Source organism: Cicer arietinum, chromosome 4 (assembly GCF_000331145.2).
Source record: "Cicer arietinum cultivar CDC Frontier isolate Library 1 chromosome 4, Cicar.CDCFrontier_v2.0, whole genome shotgun sequence".
Classification (NCBI taxonomy): domain Eukaryota; kingdom Viridiplantae; phylum Streptophyta; class Magnoliopsida; order Fabales; family Fabaceae; genus Cicer; species Cicer arietinum.
The window spans coordinates 57,136,096-57,156,207 of record NC_021163.2 but is presented as its reverse complement, the minus strand read 5'-3'; the positions used below and the strand labels follow the sequence as shown (position 1 = coordinate 57,156,207).

At 30.1% G+C, this 20,112-nt stretch overlaps 1 protein-coding gene across 4 annotated transcripts; it reads right to left on the bottom strand.

The window, feature by feature from the left end:
• Positions 1–1,351: 1,351 nt before the first annotated feature.
• On the bottom strand, positions 1,352–16,804 carry LOC101508554 (LEAF RUST 10 DISEASE-RESISTANCE LOCUS RECEPTOR-LIKE PROTEIN KINASE-like 2.1). 4 transcript variants are annotated; one of them, XM_027333254.2, is made up of 5 exons: positions 15,934–16,804; positions 13,193–13,225; positions 3,181–3,204; positions 2,129–2,743; positions 1,352–1,990 (listed from the first exon to the last, which is right to left on the bottom strand). In XM_027333254.2, exons 1-5 carry the CDS (start codon positions 16,721–16,723, stop codon positions 1,497–1,499), a joined length of 1,956 nt encoding a protein of 651 aa, XP_027189055.1. In that variant the 5' UTR covers positions 16,724–16,804; the 3' UTR covers positions 1,352–1,496. The 4 variants fall into 4 exon arrangements, with proteins under 4 accessions (XP_027189055.1, XP_004498412.1, XP_073223285.1 ...); XM_004498355.4 differs by having other exon boundaries at positions 1,352–2,496; positions 2,656–2,743; positions 15,934–16,803; XM_073367184.1 differs by having other exon boundaries at positions 1,352–2,659; positions 15,934–16,803.
• Between the last annotated feature and the right edge of the window lie 3,308 nt (positions 16,805–20,112).

The window sequence follows — 20,112 nt, the reverse complement described above, 5'->3', positions numbered from 1 at the left end:
CACCTTAAAACTCCTCGAATTTAAAAATGTCACATAATTTTTTTCTTCTAATATTTATCATTTATGTATGGTTGTGTAGTCAAGATTTAATCGTTTCACCTTAAAACTCCTCAAATTTGATATGCTATATATATATATATATATTGGAAATATGGTTTAGGTGATATATCACAGGGTTCATCTTAGTTAGACGGTAAGTGTGACAATACTTATATAAGACTTAAATATGTTTAATCTCGCTAAAATATGTTACTAATAAGTTATGAGAAGTAAGGAAACTTTTTGTTGTCTAAGGACAACCTTTGTAAGGTAGGTCTTAGTTGTCAAGATATCTCACACTTCATGGCTCAGACGAAAACAATTAAAATGCATATACTTAAAAAAAAAAAGAAATAATGACTTTAAATGAAGAAAACAGAATTGATGGTTTTCAATTAATATTTAACTTTTGAAAGCATTTCCCATATTTAATACACTGACGTGACTAGAAAACATCGTTAAATGTTTGTACTTAATTCTTTGTTATTAAATTTTATAACTAACTATGTTTTGGGATGAATTTTTCCATGTGATAATTAGCATTAGACAGATGAAAAATAATTAGAAAGATGAAAAATATAGTTGAATTGCTTGTTAGCAGTTTAATATATTTTGAGTCAAAGACAGATCCCGTTAAGTGTCTAGATTAAGGCTATGCATTGTTTTACTATTAAGTGTTGATTCATTGATTTGTGAATTATTTTAAAAGATTCTAACATTTTTGAAGTGTAATACATTTTCAAACATTTATTACACCATTTCTTCTACAAATAAATTTTTTCTCGAAATTTCTATTTCAAAATTAAGCATTACAAATTTACAATTGTGCCACTCAAATTACACGCACAAGGTTTACACCTCCCCCATCCAATAAAGTTCAAATCTCCCTCTTTTGAAATCAAAATCAATCCATCCACAAACCTAAATTTGTTATTCGTTAATATCATTCTTTACATCTTTAGCACCTATCCATGATAATTATCACCTGAGACTGGTGCTAATACACACACTAGTTGGATTTTATGACTAATAAGGATCCAATGTCCAAAGGTGGATCTGAATTTCCATTTTGATTGTTCATATTTGAACCTAAATTGGTGGAATTTCACAAAATAATCATCAAGAAACACACGGGAAAAGGAAGGTCAAATCGAAGATCAAGATCTTTGTAACAAACGCGAAATCAAGAATCCATGCGTTGTGGAAGCAGAAAGGTCTTACCCACTCTGACACATCAAAGCAACTAAAATTGAAGCTGACAGAAAATAAGCTCAAGAGTTGATTCTAACTGAATCTGTGACAGTACCGGAAATATAGTTATGCATCATCCTTCTTATTTGCTATGTTTAATAGTAACAAATTCATATTTTACAAATAAAGTAAACAGTACATATATATTCTACCATAATACAACAAAGCAGTGCAAATCTAAGGTAAATTACTTACTATTATTAAGCTCAATACTTTAATAAAGTATTGGTTACAATTTCCTCCACATAACTGGTAGATCCTATATCTGATACACTTTGGTTTGAGTTGATATCAATATTCTCTTGAATCGTTTCATGTGGAAAAAGTAAAGGCTTTGGAGGTATTTCAATATTTTCAATTTCACCTTCAAGCATCTCCACTACTTTATTCATTGAAGGACGATCAATTGGTCTCAATTGTATACACCAAAATGCAACTAGAAACATTTTCTTCAAAACATCATTAATTTCCTCCATGATTACATCTTCCATTTTTCTCTCCCTACTTTTAGCCAAATGATCATAAATCCAAAATGGAAAGTAAAGTTGACTCGAATGCTCTACATGTGTATTCAAGTTTCTTCTCCTACTTGCCATTTCAATCAAAAGCATTCCAAAGCTATATACATCGGCCTTGTACGATACTCCCCCAATATTTTGGTAGAATAATTCAGGAGCCATGTATCCAATTGTTCCTCTTGCTGCGGTCAAAGTTACAATGCTATGGTCAATAGGATAAAGCTTCGCAAGACCAAAGTCGGAAATCTTAGGGATAAAATTTTCATCAAGAAGAATGTTATGAGGCTTAATATCAAAATGCAAAATTTGCATATCACAACCTTGATGAAGATAAGAAATTCCACGAGCCACTCCAAGAGATATCTCATATATCTGATTGTTAGTTAAAGATATGACTCCCTCTTTGTTGAAAATATATTGATCAAGAGACCTATTGGACATGTATTCATAGACAAGAGCACGTTTAGATCCTTCAACACAAAACCCAATGAGTCTTACCACATTTGAATGGTGTATTCTTCCTATGGTTGCAACTTCACTTATGAATTCTTGTCCATTAGCTTTTGATTTTATCTTCAACATCTTTATGGCTACAAATGGCCCACTTCTTAGCTTTCCTTTATACACATCTCCATATCCTCCTTCACCCAATTTTACCTTAAAACCTTTTGTCATCTGCTTTATCTCTCTGTACGAATATCTTATTGGCATGAGAGTATTACCTTGCAGAAAATCTTCGATTTTTTCATATATTGATGCATGTCTTCTTCGATATATATGGATCAACATAATAGAGAAAAGTATAATGCCCAACATATTTCTAATTGCAAGGTATGGCAGAACATACCTTCCTGTAAACATTCCAACATTCCAAAAACTGATATAAGGATATGTTATAAATTCCCCCGTATTCGTGCCTATCAGCATTCGAAATCCTACAATACATATCATTGACATTGAGTTGGTCACGATAAGCATCTATTCGTGCTAGTGCAAAACAATACGTATATCTACGTTTTAGGTTTTAAATCTTATTTATCCTTAAAAGTAAATTATATTCAACTAATTTAATCAAATGTAATGTTGATTATTTAGTGTTTTTGGAGGGAGTCAAATGTAAATCCCTTTTTAAGTATGATTGAATATATAAAAAAAATATTAAAGTCTTACATTGAAAATAAATAAAATCTAAATTTTTTTAGTCTCTCAATTTTAAATTTGGGTTTTTGGTCCCCATGTTTATGGTTAGACTTCCTTGACCATGTTTATGGAACTTGCATCTTGCTAACTGAAACAGTCTATGTATACTAATGGAAATATTCATAACAGTGCAAATTATCCAAGAAAAAAAAAAGATGAATAGAAACCATACCTTCATAAATGCCACCGATATAATCTGCAACAAAAGAAAATACAATGACGTTTTTCCTTTGGGTTACAAAATTAAAGTGCATTTCATTAATTGGAGTTGAATATAAAAGGCTAAAAGACATTCATTGAAAAACATAAGCAGAGAGATTATCGCCATTAATGTTTCAATTTGAAATATAAATCTTCATTACTGTGATTTTAATGTATAAAATGTGAAATTTTATAAATTGTTCCAACGGCTTATTTTAATCTAGTTGGACTAGATATGACTAAGAAATTTTAATTTCAATGATATAATAATTTAATGATAATTAATTAGACTAACTATGACTAAAATATTTCAATTTTGACGATCCAACGGTTTATTCTTTATTAATTAAATTAACAATGACTTAAATTTTTTAATATTGAGGATCTAACGATTCAGTCGTGCCTAATTAGGCAAACAACGACTTAGAAATTCTACTATTGATGATCCAATTGTTCAATATCAATTTTAACTCTTTAATATATACTAAATTAATTATATATTTCGTTAGTTAATATCAATGTTTAATCATAAACGCATTTGAATTTATATTTTCTATCGCTATTGTTTTTTCATTTATATTAGTGTTTTAAGAACAGAACTCATGTTTGACTAGGTTAAAATATTCAGTTAATGGATAATTGGTTGAAGCAATGAGACATTAGTTAGAATTGTATTACTCTTAACTTGATTTATATTTAAAACTTTTAAAAATTCATTAGAAATAAATTTTATGCTTAAAAAAATATTTCATTAATTGTTAGTTAAATTGATTATATATCTTGAGTAGACATCAAGTTTGGTCAATCAGTTATACGATACAATCTTGACTTTGGAGCCTTGGGTTCAACACCTATACATTAAAACGAATGGAGGAACATCTCATTAAAATGAATGGGTAACTTACACTCTCGTTACACAACAATTTGAAGCTATATATCAAAGACATTTTGAACAAATAATCACAAAACTTAAGTTCAAGTAGTGGTGACTCGAGAGGAATTCAGTGGCTTTTTTGGTATAAGTTAGCAATACCAAAGAAGTTTGATGGTATGTATAAGTTAATTTATATGGTTTCAATCTTGTTAGGTTGGATAAACAAGTTTGAAAATGAATGCAGCAACCTCAATCCTTGTTGCTCGGACTTTCAAAGCGCAATATTTTTTTCGGATGTTACATGCTTTGGTTTTGGGCAGGTTCACTCCCAAGTGAGATCCACTACTTAGTAACTGTAGTATTTGTTGTGGTTGTTGTTGTTAGCAGGGATACAAATTCACCAATACAATGTTGTTAAATTGGTCTATGAAATTACAAGTTTAGATAAATGTAGTTTCTAAAATTTGTGAATCAACAAATATGTAACATCTCGATCCTTATCGCCGAATTGATAAATTTAGTGGAAATAGAATGAGGTGGTACTTATCTTATTTAGTAATTGTAATTGTTCATTAACTGATTGTGGATGATTTAGTTTATGAAAGATTTAAATTTTATCAAAAAAATTATCCTACATTGTTGTGATATTGATATGAGATCAATGTGAATGAGTCAAATATTCATTTAACATATTGTATCATAATCTTTAATGATAAAACTTTAAATATAGACTATTTTGATTACTATTTTACAATTTCGTGGATTTATTTGTTAATTTACAAAATTTCAATGACTAGTTTGACTGACGTTTACTATTTAAATGATCAATTTGCATATTCACTCATATATTGTTACATTATACCGTTCAATAATATTTTAACCAATACAAATTTTATAAAGTCCACAGTTATTCATGTAAAATTTTGCACATATCTAAAATTATTTGATTGATGATTGAGACTAATAAAGATTAACAACATTTAAGAAAAACATAAAAGATGTTAATTTTGATGTATTTCAATAATAAATCAAATGATTTTATATTTTTGAATTTTTTTACATAGATGATCTATATGATACAAACTTACAATTTAAAAGTGTATTTTGTAAAATTTATATAAGTTAAAACTTTAATGAATGGTGTAAAATTGGTCTAATATTATATTGGTATAATTTGATCTCTCCTCTGTAATATTAGAATAGAAAGAAGAAAAAAAAAAAAAAAAGAAAAAAAAAAAAAAAAGGAAACAAAGAGTGTTATTGGTTTATGTCCATGGTTGTGGTAACCGTAACACTAAAGGATATAATTATATGTGACATGGTTTGGTTTGGATAACAAGTTTTAAAAAAAATCCTCCAATTACAAAATGTTTAATTTGGTTCAAATTTTGGATATTAAAATTATAATTATGAAAAAATTAATATTATAAAATACGATAAAATAATAGATTTGATGTAAAATATATCATATAATATACTTAAATTTAATATTATAGAATAACAATCATCGATTATATTTGAAATATATGAAAGAAAAAAAATAGATCAAATTAAACTATAATAAGTATTGTTAGATAAATAAAATTAAAAACCAACAAATAATATATAAAGAGAAAAAGAATAGTGAACTGGTAGTGTAAATCAATTTTACAATTTACACTATCAATGAATGATTCCCACTGATCTTATCATTTTATCTTATAATTATAATTTCAATTTATTAAAAACTATAAAATCAATGGCTCACGTTGCCTATTAATATAAAACAGTTTACCCTGACATTGCCCTATGGTTACTCTGAATAACAATGTAGATATCATAAAATTACCATGGGTACAGATTTCTAATCTTATCTAAATAAAAACTTAACATCGTACTAAAAAAAAAATATTAAAATTTATGTATGCAGTTTGGTTCGATTTTATTGAAAAAGAAATATGAAATCTAATCTTATTCGTGTTGTTTTCACATTATGACATCTATAAATATTCAGTTTTATGTAGTTTACGATTTTTTAAATCAGTTATCGATTTTATTTTGGATATGAACACTCCTAAGCAACAGTGGCAAAAAAATGAATCACACTATAGAGAGTAAGAGAAAAATTGTTATGATCATGGATGGATGTGTAACAAACTTACTCCATTTTTGCTCCAATTTTAGTATGTTGTTCCTACCACTAAGTTTGTTTTATTCATATAGTTTATCAATAATATTACCTCATCTTTTAGTCAGTTTTGTATAACCACTTTTGTAGAGGTTGTTTGTTATTGTTTAGTTTTCACCCTTGGGTGATGACTGTTTGATGATTGATATTTTCTAGTGTTACTAGAAAGATTGTGTATCAATTATTTATATAGTGAAAGGTTTTTTTAGACTAGATTTTGTAGTTTTTATTCGCTCATTTTGTGAGATGGGATGTTTTCAACGGTAAAATTCTAGTGTGTTTGATATTTATTTTTCTTGTCATTGTTATTGCACTTTGAGATTGCATATTCAAGTTTTCCTATTTATTTGCATAAGAGCGAAAATATTTCTCATTATTGATATTGTTATGTCTAGTTTTTCTCAACAAAGTGATAATCAAAGGCGAATAGGATGAGTCCTAACAACAAAGTGTGCAAGACTTTACTCCAATTTCTACCCCAATTCATGTCAATTTAATGAAGAAAGGATGAAAATGTTTTTGATTACTTTATGCATTAATGGTGGGAAGCCTTATGTATATTGTGATATGAAAAGACCAGACAATGCACAAGTAATGAGAGTGGTTAGTCGATTTATGGAGGATGTTGATAGAGAGCATGGGAATGTTGTTAAGAGAATATTAAAATACATCATATGAACCTTAGATTTTGCATTATATTTTGGAGGATCAAAATTAATTGTTAGGAATTAAGTTGATTCAAATTTTGCAGATGATCTTGATAAGAGAAAATCAATTACTGTCTATATGTTTGCACTTTAGGAGGAGCGGTAAACTGATGATCTAAATTAAATGTAAAATACATGTTTTTGATGAAGACAAAGACTAAAGAAAGTGATCAAGTTGCAAGCTCAAAAAGAAGTCAAACATCAAAGACAACTATGGTCAAATATGCTAGAAGTCTTATAATGTAAAGGTACATGATGCAATCTAATATTCGTATATTTCAAATGCACATGAGAACCTTTCATTTTAGCATACGCATTTAAAGTATTTTCAAAAGTCAAAACAACATTAACAAAGTCTTAAAAATCATGTTTTTGACAAAATGCATAAGTGTATTCGAATACAGCATCTTGTATTCGAATACAAAGTAAGTCAGAAGCAAAAGTCTCGAAGTTGTATTCGACTACGACTATGTGTAGTCGACTACACTGCAAGTCAGTGGCCAAAATCCATATATCTGTATTCGACTACAACCATCTGTAATCGAATACAAAGTAAGTCAGTGACAAATTTTCACTAATCTGTATTCGACTACACACATGCGTATTCGAATACAAGGTATAATTTTTGAATATTTTTTAACGTTAAAAGGATGTGTATTCGACTACACATAAGCTGTAGTCGAATACACCTGGAAACAATGCAATTTTTCAATTCTGAAATAGTTCTGGATCATTGCATTTCTTCATCAAACCCCTTGGATCAATGGCCACGAATCTGAAGAGATGTTTATGGAGTATAAATACACCATAACTTCAGATCAAATAAAACACAATCCTACAACCAAACCTTGAACAAACTTTGAACAAACTCTCTAAAATGTTTAGATTTATTCAAAGTTTTACTTTTATATTTCAAGTACAGATTTTACATTTTCATATCATTGAGAAAAGTTCTCTAGTGTACTTGAAAGTATATTGGATTGTTATCATTATACATCAATTGTTATATCATATTGATCTAAGTCAAAATCAATATTGCTAAACCATTCAAGTGTTGTAAATTGAGGAAAGTGGTGTTCTTTCTTCAAGTTTTGTAACTAAGATAGTGGTGTGCTATCTTAGGGTGATTGTTAGGAGTTTGTAACAAAGGTCCTAGGGTGGGACTTGTACCTATTCTAACAATATTGGAAAATCTCTTGTGGTGTGCAAGAGGACTGGATGTACCCTTGGTTATAAGGGGAACCAGGATAATATCTTTGTGTTCTTTATTTTTCTGCCATTTATCCTTTCTATACACTCTCTTAAATCAGAAAAATCAAACACTAAATCTCTAAAAACAAAAAAATTTCTAAACACCTAATTCATCCCCATTCTTAGGCGCCCTTATATACTTACATTAAAGAAATTGTAGTTTTGTCTACTATAGAAGTTGAGTATATGACAACTAATCAAACTTGTTGTGAAGCTATTTGAATACAAAAGTTAATGGAGGAACTCGGGCACAAACAAAAAAATTAATGTGTATTATGACAATCAGAATACCTTGCGCATGGCAAGATATTCAACTATCATTCAAGAATAAAGCACATAGATTTACAATATTACTTTGTTAGAGAAGTAGTAGAGGAATGAAGTGTGCATATGTACATTATTCACACCAAATATTGACACATTTATATGATGTTGATTCTCATAATGTTAATTAGAAACGTAGCTACAAGAAGTGAACAAATCAGAGAGAATATGAAAATTTACAAATGGCTTTAATTGGGTGATTGTGAATGTAGTATAGCCAATTTTTGTGACTTTGTGTAACAAATCATAGAAGAAGGATCTTCAGTGCTTATTGTCAAGGAAATAAAGGCATATTCTCTTCTTTCCTATTGTACAATTAATGCAAGAAAGCCATTGATACCCTATAAATGGCTTCTTCCTCAAAGTCAGAAGTAGTAGTTATAGAGTCGCGAGGGAGAAGTCAATCTAGAAACTTCCATAGACGCGCGACAACTTTGAAAGTCGTAGAAAGTCAAGAAGCAAGTCGAGGACTAGAAAAGAAGTGATATACTACCATTGTGGCAAATAAGGTCACATAAAAAGAAATTACAGGTTCCTTAAGAGAGATCAATCAAAGGAAATAGATGGGAAAAAAGAGAAGAAAAATGATAAAGATACAACAGCAACTGCATTTGTTAGTAATGTCTACACTTCTTGTGATGATAATTCTATAAAACTTGCATCTTGGATTATTAATGTTAGACATGCTCTTAATATTCGTCTCAATTTGATTTCGGTGAAAGCCTTGAATATTAAGGGTTATCACACTTACTTTGATGGTGGTGGTATATGTAAAATCACCAATGAGTTCCTAGTGGTTGCAAAGGAGTAAATTTCCACTTCTCTCTACAGGATGTCTACGAAGCTTTACAAGGAAGAAGTGAATGTAATTGAAGATGCCTCTTCTGATTTATGGCATATGTGGCTTGGTCAATTGATTGAGAAATGACTCAACATTCGTGCAAAAAAATTTTCTTCCTGTGAAAGGTACGTCCTCATAGGAGGCCAAATATTTTTGATTTAGTTCATATTGATGTCTGCATGGTGGATAGTAAATATCTTAGTGGTGCGTCATACTTTGTTACTTTTATTGACGACTACTCTTGAAAAGTGTGGGTTTTTCCTTTGAAATCTAAAGATCAAGTACTTAGAGTCTTCAAGCACTTTCATGCAAATGTTGAAAGAGAAAACAAAAGGAAATTGAAATGTGTTCGATCAGATAGCAATGGTGAATACATAGGTCCTTTTGAAGAGCACTGTAGGAACATGGAATCGGACTTGAGAAAACAGTCCAAAGACACCTCAGCAAAATGGTGTTGCAGATAGAATGAATATTATGATTAATGATAGAATCAGATGTATGCTCTCTCATGCAAAATTATTGAAATCTTTTTGGGGTGAAGAAATGAAACTACAATGGATTTGATCAATATTTTTCCTTCTATTCTACTTATGGTGATGTCTCAAATAGAGTGTGGACAGGAAAAATATCTCTTACCGTCATTTGAGTGTTTGGTTGTAGATGTTGTGTTCACGTTCCAAGACATGAGAGGTCCATGCTTTATAGTAAATCTAATCAGTGTGTGTTCGTTGATTATGGTGATGAAGAATTTGGTTATAAATTGTAGGATCCGGTTGACAAGAAAATTATCAGAAGTCAAGATATGATATTTCTTGAAGACTAGACTATTGAAGACTTTGATAAAGTTGAGAAGAAAAAAAAAATCAAATTCTAGAAGTTACATTGATGTTGCACCTAAGCCCCCTGCCTAAACTTTTGTTGATGGGGGATATATATTGGTAAATGGTGAGAATGTAACTGATGATTATGTACCTCACCATGATAAGAAAGCTCTAGTTGAGCCACTAGTTAAGAAGATCTACTAGAGAACGTCAACCTTTTCAAAGATATCCTTCACATGAGTATGTAATGATCGCTGAGAGCCAGAGTACTACCAAGAGGCTATTACGAAAGTTGATAACAAAAAATGGTCGAAGACCATGCAAGAATAGATGAATTCCTTGCATGACAATCACACATTTGATTTGGAAAAGATGCCTAAGGACATAAAAGCACTCAAAAACAAATGGGTATATAAGATAAAGGTAGAAGAGAATGGTTCTCAACCAAGATTCAAAGCAAGATTGGTTGTAAAAGGTTTTAATTAGAGAAAATGTATTCACTTTGAAGAAATTTTTTCACATGTGGTGAAGATGTCCTCTATTCGAGTTTTGTTTGGGTTAGTAGCTAGCTTGAACCTAGAAGTCAAAGGTAAGGAACAACATGTGTGTAAATTGAATAAAAACTTGTATAGGCTCAAGCAATCACCTCGGTAATGGTACAAGAAATTTGACTCTTTCATGGAGAAACATGGGTATGGTAAAACTACTTCTAACCATTGGGTGTTTGTCAATAAATTCTCTTATGGTGATTATATTATTATCTTGTTATATGTGGATGACATATTGATTGTTGGTCATGACACTAAGAAGATTCAATCTCTAAAGAAATATTTGAAGTAATCTTTTGTAATGAAAGACTTGGGTCTTGCAAAGAAAATTATGGTCATGAGAATTACTCATTTATTGACAAACCTGTTAGTATTCCACTTGCTACTCATTTCTAAGGTGTTAAAGAGATTTAACATGAGCAATTGTAAACCTGTTAGTACTCCACTTATTACTCGTTTCATATTGAATTCTGATCAATGTCCTACAAGTGAGGAAGACAAAGAAGAGATGAAGAAGGTTCCTTATGCATCCGCAGTTGGTAGTTTAATATATGATATAGTATGCACAAGGCAAGATATTGCTCATGCAGTTGGAGTTGTCAATCGATTTCTCTCTAATCCTAGTAAAGATAATTGGCAAGCAGTGAAGTGGATTCTCAAATACCTCATAGGCACTTCCAAAGTGAGTTTAGGCTATGGAGGTGGTGAACATGTGTTGGATGGCTACACAATGCAGATAAGGAAGGTGATCTTGATTCTAGAAAATCTATTTATGGTTATATGATGACAGTTTGTAGGGGGAGCTTTGTCTTGGCAATTAAGGTTATAAAAGTGTGTTGCTTTATCCACAACTGAAGCTGAGTACATTGCAGCAACTGAAGCTCCCAAAGAACTCTTGTGGATGAAGAAATTCCTACACGAGTTAGACTTCAAGCAAGACAAGTTTGTGTTATTCTGTGGCAGTCAGAGTGTGGTCCATCTCAGCAGGAATCAGACTTTTCATACAAAGTCAAAACATATTGAGGTGCGGTATCATTGGATACGAGGTGCACTTGAAATGAAGTCATTTTCAATTGAAAAGATTCATATCAATGAGAATGGTTCAGATATGATGACGAAAGTCTTGCATCTGTCGAATATTATGTTGTTGAAAGAAGGTCGACATGGTTAAGCAATACCATCCCACTTGAGTCGTGAGAGAGTGATTTATTTGGTGGACTGACTCCTCAAGTGGAACCCGCTAATTTATTATTATTATTATTATTATTATTATTATTATTATTATTATTATTATTATTATTATTATTATTATTATTATTACTATTTTTATTATTATTATTAGTATTGTTATTATTGAAATAAAAGAAAAGAAAAAAAAAGGGAATATATGGTTTATTGGGCTTGACCCATGTAAAGAAAATAAAAGGGATTTTGAAATCCCTAAGCAACACAGAGAGCAAGAGTGTCGTAAACAAAAAGAAGGATCTACACGATACCAAGAGAACAAGAAAAATTAATTTCTGGTGGTGGGAATATGTGTGTAACAAATTTTTCGTTTGATCTACAATTTTAGTACGTTATTTCTACTACTAAATTTGTTATTTTAATAATCAATTTTATTAGTTTTACATTCTCTGAGTGTTACTAAAAAGACTCTAGTATATCCATTAATTATTATAGTGAAAGTTTTTTACTGAAATAGATCTCATGATTTTTATTCTCTCAATTTGAGATAAATTTTTTACGGTCAAAAAATTGTATTTGTCTCAATTTAGTAAATATCATTTATTTAATTTATTATTTAAATAGTATTTTTTTTTTTTCCATTTAAAGGAGAGTGCGAGCGATATTTTAGAATTTTGATGTAGTAACATTTTTTGGTATTATCAAAAGAGGAGAAAGGAGAGCAGAATTATACATAATTACAATATTTTACTGTTAAATTCTTGAATGACGGATGTCGATGCAGTTTGTTACTATTTCTATACATATTTCATCATGACGAGTGTTTGTGTAAATATTACAGAAAGTAATATTATAATTTCTTTTGAGATGACAAAATATTATTGGACGTTTGGGTATATTATTTTATCTACTCTAGTACATGATTATTAAAATTTAATTCTGTCAAAAAATATTAAAACTAACAATTAACAAAATATTCTCTATAAAATGAATTATAAACAAAAACAGATCAAATAACATATATTAAAAAAGGTTGATCATATTTAATTTATTTAATATCAATAAAAAAATGAAATTATAGTTTAAATTGTCTAAGAAATTGGATCATTAAAAATAAAAAAATTAAATTAAAATATTTTAGAGACACTATTATTAAATAAAAGATAAATTATTAATTTTTATTAATATTTTATTTTAAAAATATAAATTAATTTTATTTATATTTCGTTCAAAAAAGTTAATCAAATTAAATAAGAGAATCTTACCGAGAAAATTTCTGGCCATGTCTACCCAATATCCTGAAAATAAATGCACAATATGTGTCAAATTGTCAATAATAAAATATATGAGATAAATGAAAGTGAAAAAACATTTCGAAAGTAATTACTCGGCTTATTTGGCCATTTTGCTAGAGTGTATTCATTTGCTTATTCCAATCAAAAGCTAAGTGTATTTATTTAGGTAGACGTCGTTTTCTTGGTGAAAATAGTTTTTATCTTTATATTTTAAAATTTGTGTTATATCTATTTGTTAAATAGATAAGAGATTTTTGAAATGAGTACATATCTACATTTATCTAAACAATGAAAATGTAAAAAAAATATTGTTTTTATTATTTTTAAAAGTACATTTTCGTGTTAAGAGTCTTTCACCGAAATAAAATGAACATATATTTTAGAAAAAGAAAACACTATTTTTACAAAGTTAACTAGACCTAAGAGAGGCGATGGTTACTAAATGTATCGACTCCTTGTATTAAAATTCTTTTTGACCAATGGTGTTCAAGCAGTGTTTTTCGTTGATATGCGGAGGTCAGCGAATGTGTCTCACTTGATGGGGAGCATAATCAAATAAATGGAATGGACTCACACTTGAAGGGAGATTGTTTTGTAGCAAGTGTGAGTTAAAAGTCTCACATTACTTAGAAAAGTGATGGTTGAACAATATATAAGTGAGAGGGTCCATAATTCCATTGCCTAAAGATTTTGGGTTAAGATGTGGTGTTTAATTCCCTTGTATGGTTGGTTCCTCTTGGTTCAATATGGATGATTCTCCAACTCTCCTCATGACTCGATATAATAAGTAAGGACACTAGCAAAGCACTTCAAGGGATAGGAGGATCAAGATTGTTGTATAGCAAGTGTGAGTTAGAAGTCTCACATTGCTTAGAAATATTACGGTTGAGCAACATATAAGTGAGATGATCCATAAATGTATTGCCTTAAGATTATGGATTTAGATATGGTGTCCAACTCATTTGTGCGGTTGCTTTTGACCTAATATGGATTATACTACAACTCTCCTCATGACCCAACAACCTGATGAGGATATAATAAGTAAGGACACTAGTAAAACACTTCAAGGGATAGGAGGACCAATGACTAGAACACGTGCCAAAAAAACTAAGGAAGCATTTAACCAAATGGTGACAACTGTCATTGAAGCCATACCTAACTTAGAGGAGATGGAACCCAAATTAATCAACTACACAAGTCTGCAAGGAAAAGACATGGGTGCATGATACGATGCTTTGTTTTAATTAGGCTCAAACACTTAAGTTTAGTGGAACATGGGATGCGATGCTCGTGATATATGTAGTCCAACCTTGTTTTTTGGTGTATTTTTGTTGTAATAAAATGGTTGGAACTTGCAAGAAAGGTGGAGTCAAAAAGAGGAAAAAAAAAAAAAAAAGATGTAAAAGCACTTTTGTGGTCTATTAGCAATCTGCCTTGAATGCTATGAGGGGTGATCAGATTTCTTCGTATTCTATGACCTAAAAGCCTTTGTGAGAAGACAAGGATTTATGAGGAGTTATTGAAGAGGGAGATAAAGCTTTATGAAGACAGAATGACAATTATGGAGCAGTTACACTTTGAAATAAGGAGCAAACACTACTTTATGTATTTCTTTCTCTCGTAAATAATCAACAAATTGATTCAATCATTTCCATTATGTATGTCACACCCATATCAATAAAAAAATAGCAGATTTTTTTTTTTAGATTGGACCATCCCTTTTGATCTTATTAAGATATCAAGTTTTTTTTGTGGCGATCATTCTTCAAGACTCATCATTCATATTCTCTATAGAAGCTTGAGTGTGGCGTCTCCCTATTTATATCCTTCATATGTTTATTTGCTTCTTGGTTAGCCGTTTTTATCACTTGTCCTTACATTTTTGCATTTAAAGAACCATTGCAATTTACAATTATTTACTTTAATCTTATTTAGAATGATATATATTGTGAATTGCTATTGAGATGAACCAAGAATGATTAACCAAACATTTGAGTAGTCATCCTCCGGTAATCATAGTTATGCAAAACATTTCTTGTTGAAATTTTGAAATTCTCTATTGCTTTCATTATTATTATTGCAATTCCTTCAAGTAAATTTTTTTTTGAAGCATTAGAAAAATAAAATAAAAGAAACAAAAAAAAAAATTAGATAAAAAGGATGTGGTTGTGATTTATATCATTCTTGTTAATTGTTGTCCTCTATTTGTGAGTTAGTTTCTTTCCTTCTCATATTTTATTTTTTATTATTGTCTTCATGTCTCTTTTGTTTTAAGTGTTGTGTGTTTGTTTTTTCATTAGGAAATTTTGTTTTCTTGTGTGATTGAGAATTGATTTCTTTAAAGAATTGAAAATAACATTTAAGTGACAAAAGACAAGAGCGTTACATCATTAAAAAAATAAATCAAATTTTGAAAGAAATACAAGTGAAATTTTTTTTTTTTTTTTGAGTGAAACACATACAAAAATGTTTGATCCACTGTCTCCAAGAAGAGTTGGGCCCTTGAAGTTAGTGAAGGAGCAATGTCAATTTATAAGGAAGGTGGTTCGAATTATAAATTCACCTATTTAAAATTTTCTATTAAAATTTTAAAAAATAACTCAAAATTGATCTTGATTATGAAAACAGAAAATAACGTTCTTAGTTCTGGAAAGAATCCTTACCACATAAAATTAAAAGACGTGATAGAAAGAAATGTAGAGAATCCTTACCACATGAACTCTTAATGCCGCCAGCGGGGTACATGAAGTAGCAACCATAATCACAAGGACAATAGGCTTGCATCCAGGAAATTTCAAATCCATAGGTTAGCCCCTTGTGAATATCAATGTATGAAACATTACCTATAATATCTTCGGAATAAGATCCCACCGGAGCCCAGAAGGATGTGAGGGTAACTAGCTTAACACGGCATTGAGATTTAAATATTCTCAATTGTGGGTTCCCAACAATAACGTACGTGCGTTGATCGACGCAGGAAGCGGTATCCGTATAATACCCATCAGTAACGTTACTTGGTGGACTTGCACAATTCATGTAAATTACAGGCCTAGATAAATCAATATCCATCATGTAGTCATCGGAGAAATTCCATCGAGTCATACCGTACTGGTATGGAACATTATAACTGAAATTGTACGAGTATAAGAAGAAGCGAGGGAGAGAGGAACAATTAGTGGGTTGAATGTTGGAATCAACAACTCGGATTGTGTAATTGTTGTAATTGATTGACTGTACCAAAAAATCACCATCATCCAAATTCAATACAGTAACGTTCTTCACGCAATCCAACTCGTACCTATTGTCGCCACAGTGTTCTGGGTCGTCTTTTAGTCGAAATGGATGAGTTATGTTGGAAATTTTTCCGCACGAAGAAAAACAAGGCTGGGAATCATGATTAGGATAAGTTTTGTGTGGAAGTAGAAAAAAGTAAAGCAACATTATCCCACATCTTGCGTAGCAATGTTTGGCTCTTCTTCCCTCAAAAGAGAATGAAACCATTTTCACTCAAGAGGCTAATTTTGGTGCCAAAGTAGTTTTAAAGGGATTTATACATGGAAAAATAGAATTCTTAAATAGTGATGTCACTTTCTCCTCAACAAAATATATCATAATATATCATCGTGTGTATCTACTTCTATACAATATAATAAAATAAAGTAAATATGAATCAGAGTGTTTAGATAAATATAAATTTTCTATTAATAGAAATAATTTAGAAAGAAAAAATAAATAAAATACATTGTGCATATTTTTTGAAAGAAAAAAATTAAACTTCCATTACATCATAATTGGACAGTTTTTGTATGTTTATCTATGAATTAAAAAAAAATACAATCAATTACGCCACGATTTTACAGCGAAATGAACGATTTTTCAAACACTATCTAGTAACCCGGTACAAATTGTTTTTGTGCCTTCAATTTTCTTTAGCCTTTTGACCATCCATAATCTCTCATTTTTGACGCCTCCCTTATAAATATCTTTCATATCAGCTCATTTATACACAATTCTCTTTTAGTTTTTCTTTATCAAATATTTCTTATTCATCTTTGTATTTATCTTTATGTGATGTTTAAAAAAAAAAACCAGTTTTTGTTGCTTCAATTTCTAAAAAAAGGAACGATGGAATTTGATTGTTAGAGTTGCGCGGATGTGGTTTTTGTCTGATTTGAATGACAGACATAAATTGTATGCGATGTAAATAGTATTGATGGATGACAAGATTTAATTATTTCTTTTATAAATTTAAAGTTTTAAATTATACACAAACTGATTTTGTGTTTCATATTTTTAGGATGATAAAAGATTTTATTTCTCAGTTTGAGACTAATATTTGTGAAGGAGTTATGTACAACTTTCGTTCTTGGTGTTGCATTTAACCCTGAAGCATATAGAATAACCGGACACCAATTCAAATTGAATATGATCCGAGAATTATAAACCAATTTGGTCACAGCCTCGCCGTATTCATTCATTTCCTTCCCATAAATTCAAAATGTTAACATGAATTATTAATTGGATTGATAAATTTACATCAATTTGTCACTTTTATTTTAGTTATTCACATTTTAATCATTACTTTGTTTTTAAATAGATGTCATGTAGTTTTAGTTGGAGTGAGACAAGACAAGACAATGTTTATGAAAGGAATTGTGTAGTACAAAATTTAAAGTTATTGAGTTACAGTCAAATAGGTGAAGTGTTTTATACTATAGACATTTTTTGGTGTTTAATAACTTTTCTATTAATTATTAACTAATTTCAAACACTACCACTACAAGAAAATACTCATTTTGTGGTCAACTTTACAAATATTTTGTGGCTGAAAAAAACCCTAAAAAATTACTGACCAAAAAAGCTCTCACAAATACTAAAATTCAAATTGGTCCTTATTTGTGGCAGAAAAAATTCTCACAAAAGACTACAACTAGATTTTGTGGCTGCCTAAGCCCTCACAAAATCACAACGTTGTCATTTTGTGAGGGCTTAGGCCGCCACAAAATTCAGCTGAAATTGTAATACTTTGTGAAGGCTTTTTCAGCCACAAAATTACCCTTTATGAGGGTAAAGATTGCCATAAAGACAACCCCATTTGTGGTCGTCCAGACCGCCGCAAAATCAGTGGACTGTTACCCTTTGTGGCTGCAAAGGCCGCCACAAATGCCCAAAGTACTGTTGTCAGTTGTGGCTGCTTAGGCCGCCGCAAATGCCTTTTTTTTTTTACCGTAAAAGCCGCCACAAAGGCTTTAGTTACCGTTGGATTTTGTGGTTGTTTTGGCCGCCACAAATGATAAAGATTTTTCTATAAATATCACTCCTCTTATCATTTTTCATTTCTACTTTCTCTCTAAACTTTCTTTCTAAATTTTCTCTCCACCTTCTCTCTACAAATATTATTTATCCAAGTTTTTTCTCTACCATGTATCTTGAATTTTGGTAAGTTTTTATTTTATAGTTAGTTTTTTAATTTTATTTTTTATTTGAAGTTATTTATTTAATTAATATTATTTAATTTTTATTTTGACAGTGGTGATATTGTGTTTAATTCGAAGAGTTCTCAGTTGTGTGAAAGCTTCAAGTCAGACACTACCTAACATCAAGTTAGTATTTTATACATTTTAAATAGAGATTAGTAAAATATGTGATATTATAAATATAAGATATTTTTATATTATATTTAAAATAAATAAAAAGTTCATCATTCGAAATGTTAGTATAGATTTGTTTTAAAAAAATTTAAAACTGTGTTGTTTACATAATATATGATAAATACAAATTTAAAACATGTGTAAAACTTATTGATTTTAGTATAACTATTTTTTAAAAAATATTATTAAAATTGATGATATTAATATTTGTTGTTAGTCATTAAAAAGAGTTGTTGTTGAGTTCGTACAAAATATTTATATACTTTAACTGTCTCTATTTTTGTTTATATATAAGGACTTATTTTATAAAAAAAATTCAATAAACATCATTTAAAATTTTATTTTGGTTTATATATGTATAGTCTCTATAATGATTTATAATATTATTTGTAAATACCCCCCTAATTGACATATAAAGTATGTCATAATTTATAAATAATGCTTTTGAAAAATAAAGCAATTTTCCTGAAAGGAAGAGTCTTAAACAACGTTTTGCTAACAAGGTTGAAGACTTTCTCAATTTTGCGAGAGTGCAGAAAATTGTCGAAGATAAAATGAGATGTCCATGTTGTTTATGTCGATGTAGACGGTTTAAGAGTGAAGATGAAATGACAGTGCATTTATATGAAGATGGATTTGTACCTAACTACTGGATTTGGACTAATCATGGGGAAGAGTCTCCGACAACGCCTAATACTAGTACACGTGTGGAGAATAACGTAGGTCCTTCAAGTAGTACTACCATGTTAGGTGTATATTATTATAAATATCAACACTTTGAGGTGATGAATGATATGATTTTGGATGATGTTGGAGTTCATTTGTCATTCAATGAAGATCAATATGACAATATCGATGGACTTCCAAAAGAAGAAGCTCGGAGATTTTATGATCTTTTGAAAGAGACAAATAAACCGTTGTTTGAAGGATCTCCAAACTGAGATGTCTTTTTCTTATGCTAGTACGAATCGATCTCATCGTTCGTCGATAGATAATATTGACTAATTAAAGGAACAATGGGCAAGTGAGCAAGAAGAAAAGACACAACAGCTGATACAAGTAGCAATTGATAAACTAAATGAGGAATACAACAAAAGTTTCAAGAGCAGCAACATCAGTTTCAACAGCAACAACAGTTTCAACAGCAACAACAGTTTCAACAGCAACAATTTTCATTTTCTCACGTATTTCATCAGTAGTTCCCGCCTTGGCCTCAGTACTTGCATCAACAACCACTAT